The following is a 17,428-nucleotide window of genomic DNA, read 5'->3' as shown; positions in this document are numbered from 1 at the left end:
ACCCGGCGGCCCCCGGAAAAACCCTCCCGGTCAGAGCCGGGCATAACCAGGTGGTGGCAGCGGCCGCTGCGGCAGTGCCGAAGCGCAACGGGCCGGGCCGGTGGCTGGAACCGTGGGGCCATGCAGGCGTCTGTCGAGGAGCGGCTCCCCGGGGCGAGCGGCTCCAGCGGGGCTGAGGCACGTCCCGGGGCAGGAGGCAGCACCGGGAATGGCACCCGGCAGCGGCTCGCGGACGTGCCCGCTGCCCATCCCCGTAGGTCGCAACGTCCCAGTTCCCGGCACAACTGCGCGTCCCCGGGGAAGCGGCCGCACTGCTGAAGCTCTCGGCTGGGTGATGCAGCTCGGCGGGGGAAAAGCCTCTTCTCCGCCCCCCGCACCACCCGTGTCCCGGGCAGGAGGTGCCGCTCCCAAGGGGCAGGAACCCGCAGCCGCGTCTGTGCAGCACCAGCCGCGGCGCGGAACCACCAGGGGCCGCTCCGGGTACGCCTGCGTCCGGCAGGAGCATCGCGGAGCAACGCGCTCGGAGAACGGCGCTCCCCGGGCCCCCACCCCGCCTCCCCCTGCCCGCGCAGCGGCGCCGAGCGCCTCCGGGGGCAGAACCCAGGACCGGCAGCAGGAGCGGCTAAACCCGGCCAGAACGGGACCTGCGGCGGCCGCGAGCGGGAGGAGCAGCCACGGAGCCGCTCAGGGGCTGAGAGCGCGATTATTGGTCAGCGGTGCTGACAGAGCCGAGGGTTGAGCCAGTCACCTGTGGGCACGGGGTGATTGGCAGACGCAACAACCTATCAGCGTGCACAGCGCGAGCCCGCCCACCTCCAGCCTGTCGTGTACACCAGCCAATCGACTAGCGATAAGGTTGATCGCTATGTTCCTGCGCCTATTGGGTACAACTGCGTCACACCCGGGTAGCCATTATACCGCTGAGACCGCTTAGGCTGCCAAGGTCCCGCCCACTGCGAGCGCTCATCTCTCCACCAATGAGAGACTGCCGCTCCTTGAAGGACGGGAGCGCCGCCCTATCGGCGTGAGCAAGGCCTGGCCCCGCCTCCCAGGGGCGGGCTTTGAGCTGCGCCGCTGAGCGGCGGGCGCGGCCGCGGGAGGGGTTGTGCCGGTGCCATGGCGGAGAGCGACTGGGACACGGTCACGGTGCTGCGCAAGAAGGGGCCTAGCGCGGCCCAGGCCAAGTCCAAGCAGGTCAGCGGGTGGTGGGCGGCGGCGGAGGGGCCCCGGCCGAGCCCGAAGCCGGGGCCCGCGTACACCGGCGGCCAGGCCCGGGCGAGCCGGCGGCCGGGGCCAGGCTGCCGCGCAGGGGATGGCTCCGGCGGCGGAGCGCTCACCGCTGCCCCTGTCCTCTCCGCAGGCGATCCTGGCGGCCCAGCGGCGCGGGGAGGACGTGGAGACCTCCAAGAAGTGTGGGTATCGCGCCGGCGGCTGCGCAGCGCGCAGGGGGGAGCCCGGCCCGGGGGGGGGGCCGGCTCCGCAGTGGGAACTGAGGCGGTGCCGGAGGCTCCTGCAGCGGGGGACGGAAGTAGCACCCCCGGGCTGAGCCAGAGCTCAGTTTCACTGGGTGAGGATGGGGCCGCGCAGCCCCGTGCCCTGCCGCGGGCAGTGCTCCCCGTAGCCGGGGCTGAGGTTCTGGTTGTCCGGAGCTGAGCACAGATCTTGGGGGATCTTTCATGAACTTTAAACTCCCAGTTTCTGCAGCTGATTTCTCGTGTTGGTGATGCGTGCCTGCGGGTTTAACCGCTGGCACGTCTGTGGTACTGCTCTTTAAAAATACCCCACTTCCTCTGGCGTAAATTCTCAGGTTCTCTCGCCATAGGGGTGAGATCAGGGTGGTGGGAAATAAAGAGATACTCCTCAAAGGAGGTTTAGGTAGTTTTATCAAGATACTGAACATCAAAGACTAATGTGGGAGAAAAGATTCAAACTGCTATGAGTCAAACCAGACAGCATGTTTTGAACCTCAGGTGTTCAGCAGAGCCAAGCGCAGTTAGAGTTTACTTATGAAGGGCATCAGGAAATTGATTAAAAGCTTACTCTTTGTGCTGCCTTAATGCCTGAGCAAACCCCACTCGAGTTCAGGTGTTACCCCTCCCACACACATGTTGTAGCACAAACGTGTGTCTGGATCAAAGCTGAATGATAAATCTCCAAGCCATAGCGAGATCTTGCCTGTCTTGAGTGAAGTTCAGATGGGAAATGAAGAAAGGGGGGGGCTCTCGAGTGGCTGTGTTTAGACACCAGCATTAACAGGATTAAGATAACGTGTTCTCTGACGGGCAGGATCTGTGCTGATGTTGGCACATTGAAATCTTGAAAGCTCCCTGGGATGCTGAGAAGCTGAGAGCTTAGAAAAAACACATTGATACTGTTGGGCACAGCACTGAGCCGTGGTTTGTTTGTCCTTGGTTTGTTTTGGTTTGTTCTTGCTTTGGGTGATAGGGGCAGCAGGCCAGAACAAACAACACTTCATTACAAAGAACACAGCCAAGCTCGATCGGGAGACAGAAGAGCTGCACCATGACAGAGTTCCCCTGGAGGTGGGCAAAGTGATCCAGCAAGGCCGGCAGAGCAAGGGCATGACCCAGAAGGATTTGGCCACCGTGAGTAGAGCCCCTGCTCCCAGTCTCCCCACGCAGCTTTAAGTTAAGGTGGATGCTCTTCCCGTCTCCTTGTGGGCAACTGCAGTGGAGTGGTGTCATGAGCAGGAAGTTTGGTGAATGTGGCATCTCTGGTGGCTGCTCTCCAGGCAGGGTTATTTACCTGGGGAATGGTTTAGGGGTTGTGCAGCTCTTGAACACTGCTTGTAGACTGATTGTTGCTGTGGCTGGTGAGCTGGGAGGAGGCTGTTTTGCCCTTCTCCCATAATCTCAGCAGTGACATGAGGTTTTGTTCATACCATCTGGGCCTGACACAGCATTCAGAAACCCGCTGCTGCCTTAAGGAGGAGAGTGTGGAGTGTTCCTGCTCCTCCTGGGAGGCTGAGGGAAGTAGAAGCCTGTCCAGGATGGGTGTCACCATTGCTGTGAGACCCAAATAGGGGAAGGAGGCGATGGTGGTGGAATGAGCCTAGAAGTAGTGCTTTGTCTTCTGATCCTGGCATAATTCAAGGCTGTTGTTATGTGTGTGAGCAGCGTGGGGCTGTGCTCAGGGGTTCAGTGTCAAGAACCAGTGCTTGAGACTCAGCTTCTTGTTGTAGAAAATCAATGAAAAGCCGCAAGTTATCGCTGACTACGAGTCGGGACGAGCCATCCCCAACAACCAGGTCATGGGCAAGATCGAGAGAGCCATCCGTAAGTGGAGAAGGGAAACAAAATGAATGACACAGATTCAGTGCCTAAGAGGGGTGTTCTGGTGTAAGTTATGTTCCACGTCCAGAGCAGTCGCTGGCTGCTGGTTACCGTGGGTCCAGCTTTGTTCTACAAAACCTGGGTCTGCTGCCTGAAACCAGGACTTGGAGCTCTTGTTCTTTGTTCATCTGCATGTGCGGGGCCATTCCTTGGGGGCCACCCCTGTTTCCCCCAAAATCAGAGAGATACTGAGACTCACAAAGGCCTCATGATACTTTGGAAAGTGTCTTGCAGCCAGTAGTGTTGGTGTTGCTCTCTCAGGCCAATTCAGATACCATATTCTAGGAAGATAATGCACAAGCAAGAGCTGGAGCTTTGTCTGAAACTAGTCTGGTGCTCCTAGAATCTAAAGTAGGATTCTCCCTCCGTCTGGGTCCCCTGCACTCGTTCTCTTCCATATAGCAAACATATGAGGACATAAAGTTATCAGGTGAATGATGGAGTGCTGATGACAGCTGATGGTGGTCATCTCCTTTGTCTTGTTCCAGGCCTTAAACTGCGTGGGAAGGATATTGGAAAACCGCTGGAAACCGGCCCCAAAGGGAAATGACAACAAAGCCTCGAAATCAGTTTGTTCAGACTGATCTTGTCTGGCTGGTTCTCCTTAACCACCAAGAGCTCTCTTCATATTGCCAAGCTGAACAAGAGGGTTTCAGACTTGCTTTTGGGGGGAAATCTGCCGAATCTGTACCTGCTGTAAAATAGCAACCTTAAAGAAGCAATTCTACTGATTGTGTTTTTCCTTTCTCCTTTCCAGAGATTGAGGAACTAAACCCCCCAAATACAGCATCTGATTTGCCAGAACCCATGTGCGTCTTGGTGTTTAGAGCTAATGTTAAGGCACTTGGGGTGGTCTGAAATGCAATCACTTAATTGGAACAATTTGGGGGCGGGTGAGATATCTTATATATAAATAATGTGGGAGAGTTGGGGCTTGCCCAGTGTCTGCATTTGAAGTGACGCCTCTGTCACTGCATTGGAATGACATTTCTGTTTGTTCCTTCCAGCCTGTTTTAAAGAGATCTATAATAAAGTTTGATACCCTTCAGTTGCAGAGGGCATTTGCTGCGTGTTTACCAGCTCATAGTAAATTTGGGTTGGGTGTGACTGGAGCTGCAGCACCTTCTTCCTTCTGGAAGTGTAATTAATGGGAATACCTGGAGTGTCTGGGGAGCAGGTGGAGCTGTCACAGCCTCCCCTCCCTGCTGGGGAGGACTGCAGCTCTGGCTCACAGCCCACGGATGAAATCAATTCTGTGGTTTGATCTGGTGCAGAGGTGAGTGGAGTAGAGTTCTGCAGTGTGTGGCGGATGTGGAGATGCTCAGTTGGGCACTGTAGGAGGTCTGAACCCTCCCTGCCTCTCCCCTCCTTTCCCCAGCTCCCAGCAGCCCAGCTTGCTGGGGGCTTCTTCCTGTAGGGCACTGCTGCAGCAGGACAGTGATGGAGCTGTAGGGATGCTGCTTGATGTGGCTATGGCACAACCTAAGTGGGACAGACCTGAAGGGTGAGAGGATGAGCAGGCTTTGGTCACAGACTGGGGAAGCAGGATGCCCCAATCCCCTCTGGACAAGCTCCAGGGCTGAGGTGAGCAGGATCCCCAATGGGCTGAACCAGACTGGGACCTGTTGTGTGTCAGTGGCAGGTCTGGCTGTGAGCTGCTCAGGGCTTGTGCAGGATTAAATACAGTTCTGAAAGCTGGGGCAGGAAGAAGGGAGTCCTGCATGCAGGGGCCTGGGTGAGGGGTGGGCACCCACAGAGAGGGTCAGGGCTGCCCTCTGCTATGCTGTGTGGTGCCCTGGTGCTGTTCCCTGCCCCTCTTTGGCCACCCTCCCTAAACCTCCGACACCAGCAGCTCCACTGCCCTGGGAGCTCTTGGGTGTGGGAAGAGGCTTGTGCCTCAGGCAGCCCCCCGATCTGCACAGCCCTGGCCTGTCTGGGACTGTGCGCTTTGCCCCTTCTACAGCTCAGCTGAGGGTGGCCCCTGCAAGGAGCTCCTGGTGGCAGCACCCACCAAAGCATGGGCACGTCACCACATCTTGGCACAGAACATTCATGTTACAGAAGACAACGTTTTGGAGGTGTGAAGGCAGCGGCAGGTCCCTGCATGGGGCTGGCACCCCGGAGTGGGCACCCACAGCCAGCACCTGCTGCAGGATGCTGAAAGCTGGAGGCGGCTGCTGGAGTGTGAGGTGCTGTGGGAGGGATGCTCTGCAGTAGGCAATGACTGCTGCTGGCTCATGATTTCAATTGTCATCCCCTTCTTTTGGCATGGGAGGTATAATGACCTTGTCCTGTCGAGAAAGGGAATCAGTTTACAACCAGCTCATTAGAAATACAAGGACTTCTTCCAGGCTGCAGAGAGGAGAACCTGCCTGCCAGCCCTCCCGTGGCCCCAGCAGAGGAACCAACCCCCACCCCCGGGGGACTCCAAGCCTCTTGTGGGGTCCGTCTTGGGGCTGGTGGCTCTGCTGTGGACTACATGGCACCAAATCAAACTGCAGCTCAAGCTGCTCTCAGGGCCTGAGCTGCTGGCTTGAAGAGGATGAGCCATGCCTGCAGGACCTGCTCCCTGCAGGGCCTGGGCACGAAGAGCAGCCTCAGCTCTTCCTGCAGCAGCTGCCTGGCGGCGGCAGCAGCGTTTCTGGGTCAGCCCCAGAGCTCAGCTCATTCCTTTGCCGCGAGCAGATAAGAGGCAGGGCCCTTTGCACCCCCGCCGTGCCGGCTGAGCGCAGGCTCGGGCGCGGGGAGCGGCACCAGGGGAGCTTTTGGCGAGGTTGGGACAAGAGGGAAATCGCCCCCCCGCGCTCACGTCTCGGAAGGTGATGTTGTCGAAGCCCTGGTGGGAGCTGCCCTCCGCCGGCGGCGCGCTCTGCAGCCCGCGCCGCTTCACCCACCACCAGCCCCCGGCAGCCGCCAGCGCCAGGATGAGGACGGCCAAGAGGACCCCGACCACCGCCTCTGCCACGAAGCTGCCGGGGGAGCGCTCTGCAAGTGGAGGAGATGCTGCCGGAAGAGCTGGCTCCGGCCCCAGCCCGAGCGCAGCGCCCCGAGCAGCGCCGGGTGCGCCTTCGCAGCCACAGTAATTCCCACACCTTGCCCTGGCAGCTCCGGGCTGGAATGGCAGCTCGCCCGTGCGCTGTAAGCGACGTCATCCAGTGCCACCGTCCCCTCCATCGGCCACCTCCGTGTGGTCACCTCAAAGATGATCTGAGGGGGAAGGTGTGGCCTGGGGGGGCTGCTGCATGGGAGGGGCCACATGCACCCCATACGGCACCCTGCACCCCCCACAGCACCCTGCACTGCATATGACACCCTGCACCCCCTATGCTACCCTGCACCCACACAGCACCATGCACCCCACATGGCACCCTGCACCGCACACAGCACTCTGCACCCCACATGGCACCCTGCACCACACACAGCACCCTGCACCGCACACAGCACTCTGCACCCCACATGGCACCCTGCACCACACACGGCACCCTGCATCGCATATGGCACCCTGCACCACATATGACACCCTGCAAACCCTATGCTACCCTGCACTCACACAGCACCCTGCACCCCATAGGGCACCCTGCACCGCACACAGCACCCTGCATCCCGGGCGGCCCCCCTCACCTGGAAGGCACCAGAGCTCCGCACCGGCACCGCACCGCTCTGCCAGCCCCGGCCCCGGTGCCCTGCTGCACTCCACAGCGTGCGCTGCCCCGCCGCGCTCTGCAGCACCACCCGCAGCTCCCCGCAGGCTGCAGCGAAGGGAACAGGGGTCCCAGCATCAACCCACAGCCTCCGAGAGCCACTGGGCTTCCCACACTGTGGCATCCTCCACTGGGTTGGCAGCACCCGGTGGGAATGGGCATCCCCACAGCTTGATCAGGGCTAAATAAACCAGAATCATCAAATCATGGAATGGTTTGGGTTGAAGGGACCTTAAAGCTCATCCAGCTCCAACCCCTGCCACGGGCAGGGACCCCTTCCACTGGAGCAGCTTGCTCCAAGCCCCTGTGTCCAACCTGGCCTTGAGCACTGCCAGGGATGGGGCAGCCACAGCTTCTCTGGGCACCCTGTGCCAGCGCCTCAGCACCCTCACAGGGAAGAGCTTCTGCCTAAGAGCTCATCTCAGGCTCCCCTCTTTCAGTTTGAACCCATCAGCCCTTTTCCTATCACTACAGTCCCTGATGAAGAGTCTTCAGCATGTAGCCCTCTTCAGACACTGCTCTGAGGAAGCTGCTCTGAGGTCTCCATGCAGCTTCTCCTCTCCAGGCTGAACAGCCCCAGTGTTCTCAGCCTGGTCCCATGGATGGGACAGGGTTTGCAGTCCCTGGCCAAGCCCCCTCCTCTCAACTGGGCTCAGGACATCCTCCCCAGGGGCAGCGCCTCCTGCCTGTGCTTACAGAGGTGCTCTGGGATGTCCATGTGGTACCAGAACCGCAGGCAGGAGTCGGCAGCAGCAGGCAGATACTGGCTCTCTAGCAGGGCAGTGGTGCCCCCGGGGCCCAGCACACTGGTGTCGAAGTGCACGTAGTGACCTGGATGGCAGGGACAGAGCACAGGGTGTCCCCCAGTGCTACAGCCCCGCCACGTGTCCCCCTCAAAGTGCTCAGGGCAATGCCCAGAGGTTTGCACCCCCAGCCCCGCTCCTTGCTGTGTTTGGTACTGAAGGGGACAAAGGGAGGACATGGATGCTGTGGAGCCAGACCCCCTTGACATGCTGGGGGGATATTCAGGGGTGACCCCATCCATCCCCAGCTCCTCTTCCTCACTGCAGCCATAGCAGGGTGCCCCAGGAGGAAGTGTGTCTCCTACCATTTCTTGTGCCCAGGGTGTGATCCTGCTCGGGGCCAGGGTACTTGGTGAGGGGGACCCCACTCTTCCAGCCCCAGGCAAAGCTGTGCAGGTGGGGGTCCGCGGGGCTGCTCCAGCCACACATGTCCTGCTCGAAGTCACAGGATGCTGGGAGAGAAGGGGGGACTGTGATGCACCCGCTGCATGCAGAGAGACAGCAGCCCGGGGAGGGAAACCCAAGACCCATCCCCATGGCTGCGTGCCCCCATGGGTGCCCCATGCCCCTCTCACCTGGCTCGGGGCAGGCTCCATCCGACACATGCAGGTCATCCAGGGCAATGTACCCGTGGTCAGCCCCAGCTCCCACTGCCTCAAATGTCACCTGCAGGTGGGCAGAGGTGCAGGGGGGCAGAGGGCTGCCACGTGCCCCCAATCCCCGTCCCTGCTGCAGGTGCCCAGTGCCCTGCCCGGTCTCACCTGCCAGTCCCCGTCTGCCTCCACAGTGGTGTGGCCACGGTGCCAGGCATCCGCTTCTGCACTGCTCACCACCAGCACCCTCCTCCGCACCCCTCTCTGCTCCACGAACACCCCAAGGGAGCCTGCACCAGGGCACCCACCATGAGGAAGGGTCTGTGTGGGACCCCCCCCATCCTGAGGTGTCCCCAGGGCCCCGGTGCTCACCTGGAGTGCTGGCACTCAGCTGGTACCAGAAGGCCAGGCACTGGGCAGGCGCTGAGGGCTGATAGGGCTGGGAGGTGAGGGCAGCCACATGCCCTGTGGGCAGGGAGTCCCTGCCCATGCTCACTAACAGGTAATGGCCTGTGAGAGAGAAGCCCCCGCGCTGTGAACCGGCCCCAGGGGACCACTGGGTCTGGGGACCTCCCCTGGCTTGGGGAGCCCCATCCAGAATCCCAGCATCTTTAGGGTCTCTCTATGGAGATCAGGCAGTGCAACCCCCTGCCAGGGCAGGGCCACCCAGGGCAGGTCACACAGGAACGTGTCCATGGTGGGTTTGGGATGGCTCCAGAGAGGGAGGCTCCATAACCACTCTGAGTAGCCTGTGGCAGGGCTCTGCCATCCTCAAAGGAAAGTTCTTCATGTTGAGGTGACACTTGTTGTGTGTTAGTTTATGGCCATTGCTCCTCATCCTGTCACTGGGCACCACTAGAAAGAGTCTGGCACCATCCTGCTGGCACCCACCTTTGAGACACTGATCTGCACTGATGGGATCCCCTCTCAGTCTGCTTTTCTCCAGACTAAGGAGGCCCAGCTCCCGCAATCTCTTCTCATCAGAGAGATGCTCCAAACACCTGAGCATCCTTACTGGTCTCTGCTGGACCCTCTGCAGCAGCTCCTTGTCTGTCTTGTACTGAGGAGCCCAGTAATTCCCTCTGCACATCCGGGGCAGGCAGGACACAATGCAGATAAGCAGGGTAAGAATGGCACAGGGCAGGCAGGGTGCTCAGGGCAGGCAGGGGGGGCAGGCAGGACACTCGGGGCAGGCAGGGTGCCCATGGCAGGCAAGGGAGAGCAGGCAGGGCACTCAGGGCAGGCGGGGAGGGCAGGCAGGGCACACAGGGCAGGCAGGGCGCTCAGGGCAGGCAGGGAGGGTAGGCAGGGTGCTCAGGGCAGTCAGGGCGCTCAGGGCAGGCAGGGTGCTCAGGGCAGGCAGGGTGCTCAACACAGGCAGCAGGGCTCCCCAGGAAGCCATGGTGCTGGTACCTGCTGCAGTGCCTGTGGTGTGGTCGGCCGAGGGCCCGGCAGTGGTGCCGGTGCCGTTGCTCTGCCTCAGCCACCCCTGCTGCCCGCTGCTCACCAGCCCGCAGGCATCTGCCTCAAAGGAGCAGGAGAGCTCGGCCCCGCAGGCTCCCTCTGTCAGGGTCAGGTCATCCAGTGCCATGTCCCCAAGGAACCCGTCCCGCAGGGCCTCGAATGCCACCTGCACCGAGACAGCCCCGTCAGATGGGCTGACCCCAACACAGCCCCGTCAGATGGGCTGACCCCAACACAGCCCCCTCAGATGGACTGACCCCAGCACAGCCCCATGAGATGGACTGACCCCAACACAGCCCCCTCAGATGGACTGACCGCAACACAGCCCCGTCAGATGGACTGACCCCAGCACAGCCCCATCAGATGGGCTGACCCCAGCACAGCCCGGTCAGATGGACTGCACCCTCCCAGAGCACAGCTGCCTGGGGGTGCCCAGTGCTCACCCAGTACCGACGCTGGCGTGTAGCCGGCAGTGTGGCCCGTCCCCGGTGCCAGACACTGCCGTGGGTGCCCCGCTGGGTCCAGAGCACTGTCTCCTCTGCTCCCTCCAGCCGCAGCTTGAGGTTCAGGGTGCCTGTGACAAGAAGAGAATGGAGCAGCCATTCTGAGCCTGCAGGGGCCCGGCTGTCCCCAGGGAGGAGGCTGCATACCGATCTGCGGGCCAGCCAGGCGGTACCAGAAGGACAGGCAGCGCGCGGTGGCAGCGGGCTCCTGCAGGTAGGTGATGAGCTGCGCCCGCTGCCCGCGGCTCCACGCAGCAGAGGGGTCCGCGACCAGGAAGTAGCCTGAGTGTCCGGGACAGCCAGGGTGGAATGGACATGGACACAGGTGCTCAGGGCTGCACCCGCATCACCTGCGCCCTCAACCTGGATTTGGGTGTCCCCAGGCTGCCCCTGGTTGGTCTCACCCCACGGGCACATCCCAGCACTGGGGACAGGAGGCTGTGGGTGCCCTGGGCTGCCTGGGACCCCTGGGAAAGCAGCCAGCCCCTTACCTGAGCCTGTGGTGTGGTCGGAGCCCTGTCCCTGCCCTGTGCCATGGACCCATTTGAAGTCACTGGACTGATCCTGGTACCAGCCACACATGCCCTTCTCAAAGTTGCAGGACAGCTCTGGCCAGAGAAAGATGATAATGATGAGGGAGCAGGGACAGGGTACCCCAAAAACAAACAGGTCCTCCCAGTGTCCTCTTCCCTCTGCCTGCCTGCCCCCTCCCCAGATTCACCCCATGCAGGTGTCTAGGAACAAGATGTGTGTTCAGCCCTACCCCAGAGCTTCTGCACTGTGATGCTGTCCCTAGGCTGAGGGAAGGGTGACAGCACCAGGCAGCCCTCATGGGCTGGAGGTCCCCTCCTGCCTTCAGCTGCCCTCCCTGCTGACTTGCCCATGGCTGTACCCGTGGCCGCTGGTGGCACCATGTCAGGGTGGCACTGCACAAATGTCACGTTATCCACGGCAGCGGTTGCTGAGTCCTGCAGATCCACCAGTGCCAGCAGCTCAACCTGGGGGCAGTGTGACAGCGGTGATGAGCCCCGGGTGCCTGGCACTGCCCCGCTGCAGCCGACTGCGCAGGTCCCTGTGCTCCGGGAGCACCTGGAAGGGTCGGCTCCTCTCTCCCAGCAGGATGTGGATGTGTCCCTCGGCTGTGCTGCCCTGTCCCTCAGTGTGCCAGGCCACATGGGAGGTGCCAGTGGTGTGATCCACAACGCTGACAATGAGGAAGCCTGGCACGAGAGGTGATGCTGAGTCTGTGGGCACCAGCAGCACCTGCACCAGAGCCCCCCATAGCCCCAGCAGCCTGCAGCCCACCGACGTGGGGGACTGGGACACCATGGCTCCAGGGCTGTGTGATGGGGCAGAGCAGGGCTGAATGGCAGAAAAGTCAGGAAGGGGCAGAGGGATCTGCCCGGTGCCGTGGGGGCAGGGAGCAGGCAGAGGCAGGCAGGGGCAGGCAGGATGCAGGCCAGGCACCCCAGGGCAGGCAGGGGGTTACCTTGGGGGCTGCTGTGGATGTGGTAGCTCATCTCCATGGCACAGGCAGGGCCAGAGGGGCCCAGCAGAGGCGTGCGGGCCTTGGCAGCAGCCACCATTTGTCCTTCTCCTGCCTGGACGGCCAGGAAAGCCCCTGGGGATGGAAACACCCTGAGAGGCTGCGACAGCCCCGGCAGCACCCACCAAGCACCCTGCCCACCATCACCTCCAACCGTGGAGGGTGGGAGCTGGGGGCCCTGCACCCTGGGGACCAGAACTCTATCTCAGTGGAGGAGCAGCCTCACCTGCGAGGACTGTGCCGGCAGGCTGGGGCTCAGTGACGCTCTGCAGCCCCCAGCGCAGCCTCCCCACGCTGACGTCGTGCCAGCCCCCGGGCCCTGCCTCGAAGGTGGTTGCTCCTGCAAGAGCCCAGGCTCAGCGCCGCACAGCGCCCGCGTCGCGGCCGTGCCACCGGGGCTGCCGCTCACCGCAGCGCGTCTCGTCCGAGCCGTCGGCACAAGTCGCGGCGAAGTCGCAGCCCAGCTCCGCCGCGATGCACTCGCCGCTGTCACACGCCAGCTCCGCGGCCGCGCAGGGTCCGGCTCCCCCCAGGCTCGGCAGCGCGGTCGAGGGCTGCTCTGGTGGAGAAACCCCCCGGGATGGGAGCAGCGGTGAGGGTAGAGGCAGCGCCGCCCCGCCCGGGCTCCCCATTCCCCACCCCTGCCCTGCTGGACACGGGGCGGGCAGGAGGATTTGGCACGGGAGAGGGGGTGTCACAGCCGCAGGACAGGGGCACCATGCTGTGGGACCTGTGACAAGGGATTGCCACAGCAGACCCCGCCGTGTGTCCTGTAGGGCTGGTGCTCTGGGCACAAAGCACTCAGGGACATGGCCTGTGCCAGAGTGGGACAGGGGACCCTCAGGCTCACCTGGCTCCTGCACACAGCCTGGGGACAGGATCAGGTCGTCAATAGCCACGGTCCCTGAGCTGCCAGCCACCCCCTCGATCAGCACCTGCAGAGAAGTACCATGTCACCACCATCGCCATAGGGTCTGACACTGCGTGGAGGAGCTTGGAGTTGGCACTGGGTACAGGGTGACAGAGGAGAGCTGTGGGACAGGGGGAACCCCACTCCTGTTTCTGGCCAACTGTGCTTCTTCCAGGGATGGGCTCAGCAGCGTGATGCTGAGGCTGAAAGGGGTGGTAGGGCTGTGGTGGGCCTAGGAAGATGATGCTGCCCATGCACATCACCATGGCCTGTGTTTGCCCAGGTGTACTGCTAGGGTGCCATTGGAGTGCCTACTAGGGCCATCTGGGAGAGGGCTGGGTTGTGTGTGTAGCCACAGGGGACAGCAGACAGGAAGCATGAAGACATGGGGTAACATGGGAAGGATGCAGACACCCCCTCCAGTGGGGTGGTCCCTGGGCTGGGGGTCTGCTAAGGGGTTTGGACATGCGGCCACAAGGACACAAGGGTGGCAAAAAGCAACATCAGAGGCTCAGCTCTGGTGCCCAGTTCCCAGTTCAACCCTGGTCCTATGGATGCGCACTGGGGGTGTCTGTGCACCCCATCCCACAGGCACCTGCCCACCTTGAAGCTGCCCATCACGTTGAAGTCCACTCTCTCCCGGACCCAGAGGCTGCCCAGGTCCCCTGTCCTCTCCCTCACCAGATGCTTGGTGAAGTTGGTCACGTAGGAGATGCTGAGGCTGCCGGTGGCTGAGCCATGGAGGTGACAGTATAGCACGAGCTGGGGATGGGGAGGAGATGAGCAAACCCCAACATCCCAGGGTAGGAGCAGCCTATTGCACCCGCAGCACAGCCAGGGGATACACTCAAAGGTGGGCCTGGAGGAGCTCAGAGCTGGCAATAGGCACAGGGATGCCACCAAACCACCCCAAAATCCTGCTGCCCATCCAAACAACCCCCAAATCTCTCTGCCCATCACAAGGAAAGGGCCAACCGCAGCCCAGCCCCATGTGCCCGCACAGGCCTCGGTGTGGAATTCCAGGGGTGACTCACAGAGCAGGAGTTGGTGGCCTGGAGAGTGGCACTGCTGAGCCGTGCCGTGCCACCGGCGCTGCCCACGTGGAGGAAAAACCCTGCAGGAGATGCCGGGAAGGGGCTGGTGGCACCATGGGGGTACAAAATGCTCTTTTCCTGGCACAGCCTGAAGCTGGGCCCAGGAATGTGCCAGAGATGCCCCACGGATCCGCGGTGGAGCTCCCCTGGTGTGCTGGTGCACAGGTACCTGCCCTGCTGTTACTGCTGTGGTCCCGGCTGGGGAAGCCATGCACAGTGCCCAGGTTCAGGCTCATGTTCCTCTCCCATGCCGATGGCCCAGCCTCTGCCTCCCAGCTGCAGAGGTTCTGCTCGAAGGAGCAGAGCTGGAAGGATGCTGTGGGCAGGGAGAGGGAGCAGTGACCCAGGGCTGGGGTCCCAGCCTTCCCCACAACAGGGGTGTCCCTGCAATGGGCCAGGCTTATGCCACCCCTCCAGAAAGCTCTTGGGGTGATTTTGCCCCTCTGGCTGCACAGCCACAGGGCAGAGCTGGGGTGACCCCTGACAGCCCCACTGCCCATCTTTGCCCCATCAGTGCAGACCCACAGCCCATCTGTGTGGATGGGGGGGGGCGGTGGGCAGGACCCCTCTCTGGGGCCAGGCATGCTCACTGCATTGTGTTGGATCCTCATCCGAGCCATCCCCGCAGTCATCGGTGCTGTCGCAGAAGCGGTGCTGTGCCAGGCAGGAGCCGTGGCTGCAGCGGCTCTCCTCCGCCCCACAGACCTGCTGCCCCAGCTCTGGGGTGGTGGGACACTGTCAGCAGGTGGCTGGACCCACAGGGACCCCTGCACATCCTGGGCTCCCCCATATCCCTCCCTGGGGTTACTTGAGGACAGACTTTGCCGCCCAGCCCTTGCCCTGGCCTGGCCAAGGCAGCCCTGAGACACAGCAGAGCTCCCAAACCAAAGGCAAAACCAATTCCCAGCTCATGTCTCATCCCAGCAGATGTGGGACTCACCCTGCAAGCCACAGTTCCTGAAGACGATGTCATCAAGCGCCAGCTCTGCCCCACACATGGGTGGTTGTGTCAGGGAGAAGATGAGCTGCCGATGGGAGGATGGGAATGGCACAAGCAGAGCATCAGCCTGAGCCGCCCAGGTGTCCTCAGCTGCCAGGGCATCACCCGGCTCCACTGGCCCAGCTCACAGGGCTGGACACTGCCCTGTCTCACCTGGAACTCCCCCGTCACTCGGCCTGGGTATGCAACCAGTTGGTGCCAGCCCTCACCTCCATGCCCAGGGCTCTGCCACAGCTCCACCACCTCGTCCCTGTGTGCCATGGCCAGGCGCAGCACTGGCCACTCTGTCTGGTTGAGCACTATGGGGATGCACAGGATGTGGTCATGGGCATCCTGGGGTACCCCTGGGGACAGACTGAGCCCTGCCAGCTCTGGGGACCAGAGCTGGGACCCCGACATTCTGTCAGCTCTGCTTCTGGAGCATACAGATGAGCTGGAAGGCAAGGACCCATCTCGAGGTGCTGGTGGCTCTGTCCCTGCCATGGGGGCAGATAGCCCCATTCCTCCCCATTGCCCCCCATCATAGCTTCCCTGTGCCTGGTGCACTGAGACCTGGCTGTGTCCACCGAGGAGCCCTCACCGTTGCCTGAGATGTGGTACCAGGCCCTGATCTCGCATGTGGCGGCTGCTTCCCGCATCACGGGTGACCTGAGCCAGGCAGTGGCTGTGGTCTTTGCCGGGGGGGACACAGTCAGCATGAACCACCCTGGGGACGGCAGAGAGCAGAGCAGCGGCTGCAGCCCATGGGATGGCACTGGAGCTGTGGCTGGCGCTGCTCCTGCCCACCATGGGTCTACTGCATCCCCTGCACTCTACAGGGATGGGTGTCCCAGCATCCCTGGCTTCAGGACACCCATGGCCCTGTGGTGCGGTGCTGTGAGTGCCTGGAGCCTGCTCAGCACCCAAGCAGCTCCTGCTTACCCAGGTCGGTGCCCAGGGTGTGATCCGAGTGAGGCCCCGTGCCCCACGCAGCCAGGCTGGCGTGGTTCCGCACCCATCTGTACTCTGAGGTGCTCACATCCTGCCAGCCACAGGCGCCGTCCTCGAAGTCACAGGTGAAGGAGGTGCCCAGCACCGCTGAGCCATGCAGGTACCCTGGGGCAGGCAGATGGGGCGTCAGGGCAGCGCTGGGGCCATCTCGGGGTCCTGCACCCACCCCCTGGACCTGCATCCACCCCGCGGTCCTGCACCCACAGCGCCCCCGCCCCATCCCCCGGAGCGGGACAGGGGCTGGGGGGGCACTCACCGCACTGGTTCTCGTCGAAGCAGTTGCCGCAGTCACAGACGAAGTTGCAGAGCTCCTCGGCCGCGCTGCCGCAGCTGCGGGCACTGCTGGAGCCGCTGGGGGGGAAGAAGCCGGCTGTGGGAGAGACAACGGCACTGCACAGGGCAGGGGCAGCAGCGGTGCCAGCACACGGGCCCTGCAGGGGACACTGGGCTCCCAGGCTGGGACCATGCTGGGGACTGCTGAGCTCTCAGTGGCTCCATTCCTTGGACAGGAACCCACCAGTGCCCCACAGCTCCACATCTGCTCTGCCGTATCCCACTGTCAGCCCTGCTCCCGCACACCCCAGGTGACGCTGACCCTCCAGCCCGGCATATCCCACCCCGGTGTCGGGGCTCAGGCCATGTTTCGGGAAGAACAGGAAATCTGGGCACTTCCCCCGATGCCCAAAGCCACCGGTGGTTCCCAGCTCAGCCATTGCCCTGCGAAACCCCGGGCTGTCAGTGGAACCCAGAGGAGTGCTTTGCTGGGCTGCATCTGCCCCGGCGCCCCACCAACAGCGCAACCCCCCAGAGCTGGGGCAGCAGCAATCCCCATGGGAGCCCGCACTGGGGGGGAACGGAGCAGAACAGCAGCGCCTTAGCCCCTTCCCTCCCCACAGCAGCACCCCCGCGGCGGCAGAGCTTACCCAGCAGCAGCAGGAGGGTGAGCGCCTTCTGCCCCGACATCTCTGGGCCACGGCGACAGTGAAACAGAGCTGGGAGAGGCACGGGACTGGTGGGGGAGGCCATGCTGGGAGCCCAGGGCTGGAATCTGCTCCCCTGGACTTCAGCCCCACTGTTATCTGCTTCCCAGCCCCGCAGCAGGGTTTATGGCCGGGCTGGGACAGGTCACACGTGGTCCTGCTGCCCGGCACCACCACAGCATCACAGATGGTGAATGGGCAGCTCTGCATCCAGCCCTAGGAGACCTTATTGAACCACTCTTCTTTAGCCCCCTTTTTCCAACCAGGCCAAGATGCTGGGTACTGCTCTGACCAGGATGGGGTTGGCTGGCACACACTGGCTCAGAGAGGGAAAAGGCCACTTCTGCCCACCAAGTCACTGATGCTGCCAGCTCTGAGGGAGAAGCTGGCACCTCTGCCAGGGGCCTGGGGGCCATGATGTGCCAGCTGCTGGGCTGTGTCCTGTTCATCCACAGGGAAGAAAAACATGATAGTCTCTGAGCACAAGGAGC

General features: G+C 62.3%; 2 protein-coding genes across 4 annotated transcripts; one reads left to right on the top strand and one right to left on the bottom strand.

The window, feature by feature from the left end:
* Positions 1–1,060: 1,060 nt before the first annotated feature.
* On the top strand, positions 1,061–4,407 carry EDF1 (endothelial differentiation related factor 1). The gene is made up of 5 exons (XM_065696017.1): positions 1,061–1,194; positions 1,361–1,412; positions 2,446–2,606; positions 3,203–3,296; positions 3,842–4,407. The coding sequence occupies exons 1-5, from the start codon at positions 1,117–1,119 to the stop codon at positions 3,901–3,903; spliced, it is 447 nt and encodes a 148-aa protein (XP_065552089.1). The 5' UTR covers positions 1,061–1,116; the 3' UTR covers positions 3,904–4,407.
* Positions 4,408–5,389: 982 nt separating this feature from the next.
* MAMDC4 (MAM domain containing 4) lies at positions 5,390–17,081 on the bottom strand. 3 transcript variants are annotated; one of them, XM_065695706.1, is made up of 29 exons: positions 16,881–17,081; positions 16,214–16,327; positions 15,889–16,062; positions 15,548–15,673; positions 15,121–15,266; positions 14,908–14,992; positions 14,558–14,686; positions 14,137–14,283; positions 13,908–13,987; positions 13,477–13,635; positions 12,814–12,898; positions 12,373–12,522; positions 12,190–12,303; positions 11,907–12,038; positions 11,507–11,637; positions 11,310–11,415; positions 10,909–11,025; positions 10,565–10,699; positions 10,358–10,488; positions 9,864–10,080; positions 8,823–8,960; positions 8,619–8,740; positions 8,433–8,523; positions 8,163–8,309; positions 7,751–7,885; positions 6,975–7,102; positions 6,446–6,560; positions 6,163–6,338; positions 5,390–5,644 (listed from the first exon to the last, which is right to left on the bottom strand). In XM_065695706.1, the coding sequence occupies exons 1-29, from the start codon at positions 16,981–16,983 to the stop codon at positions 5,597–5,599; spliced, it is 3,681 nt and encodes a 1,226-aa protein (XP_065551778.1). In that variant the 5' UTR covers positions 16,984–17,081; the 3' UTR covers positions 5,390–5,596. The 3 variants fall into 3 exon arrangements, with proteins under 3 accessions (XP_065551778.1, XP_065551779.1, XP_065551780.1); XM_065695707.1 differs by having other exon boundaries at positions 14,908–14,971; XM_065695708.1 differs by lacking the exons at positions 5,390–5,644; positions 6,163–6,338; positions 6,446–6,560; positions 6,975–7,102 and adding an exon at positions 7,115–7,235.
* Positions 17,082–17,428: the final 347 nt, after the last annotated feature.

Source organism: Lathamus discolor, chromosome 15 (genome assembly GCF_037157495.1).
Source record: "Lathamus discolor isolate bLatDis1 chromosome 15, bLatDis1.hap1, whole genome shotgun sequence".
NCBI classification, from domain to species: Eukaryota; Metazoa; Chordata; class Aves; order Psittaciformes; family Psittacidae; genus Lathamus; species Lathamus discolor.
The sequence above is the reverse complement of the archived record's forward strand: the minus strand, read 5'-3'. Positions and strand labels throughout refer to the sequence as shown.

Coding starts and splice junctions, on each gene's coding strand:
- EDF1 (XM_065696017.1), top strand. CDS start 1,117: ATGGCGGAGAGCGACTGGGACACGGTCACGGTGCTGCGCAAGAAGGGG. Junction 1,195..1,360: donor CCCAGGCCAAGTCCAAGCAG/GTCAGCGGGTGG, acceptor TCCTCTCCGCAG/GCGATCCTGGCGGCCCAGCG. Junction 3,297..3,841: donor CAAGATCGAGAGAGCCATCC/GTAAGTGGAGAA, acceptor GTCTTGTTCCAG/GCCTTAAACTGCGTGGGAAG.
- MAMDC4 (XM_065695706.1), bottom strand. CDS start 16,983: ATGGCCTCCCCCACCAGTCCCGTGCCTCTCCCAGCTCTGTTTCACTGT. Junction 12,523..12,813: donor AGGCTGTGTGCAGGAGCCAG/GTGAGCCTGAGG, acceptor TTTCTCCACCAG/AGCAGCCCTCGACCGCGCTG. Junction 7,886..8,162: donor CACCCTGGGCACAAGAAATG/GTAGGAGACACA, acceptor CCTGCCATCCAG/GTCACTACGTGCACTTCGAC.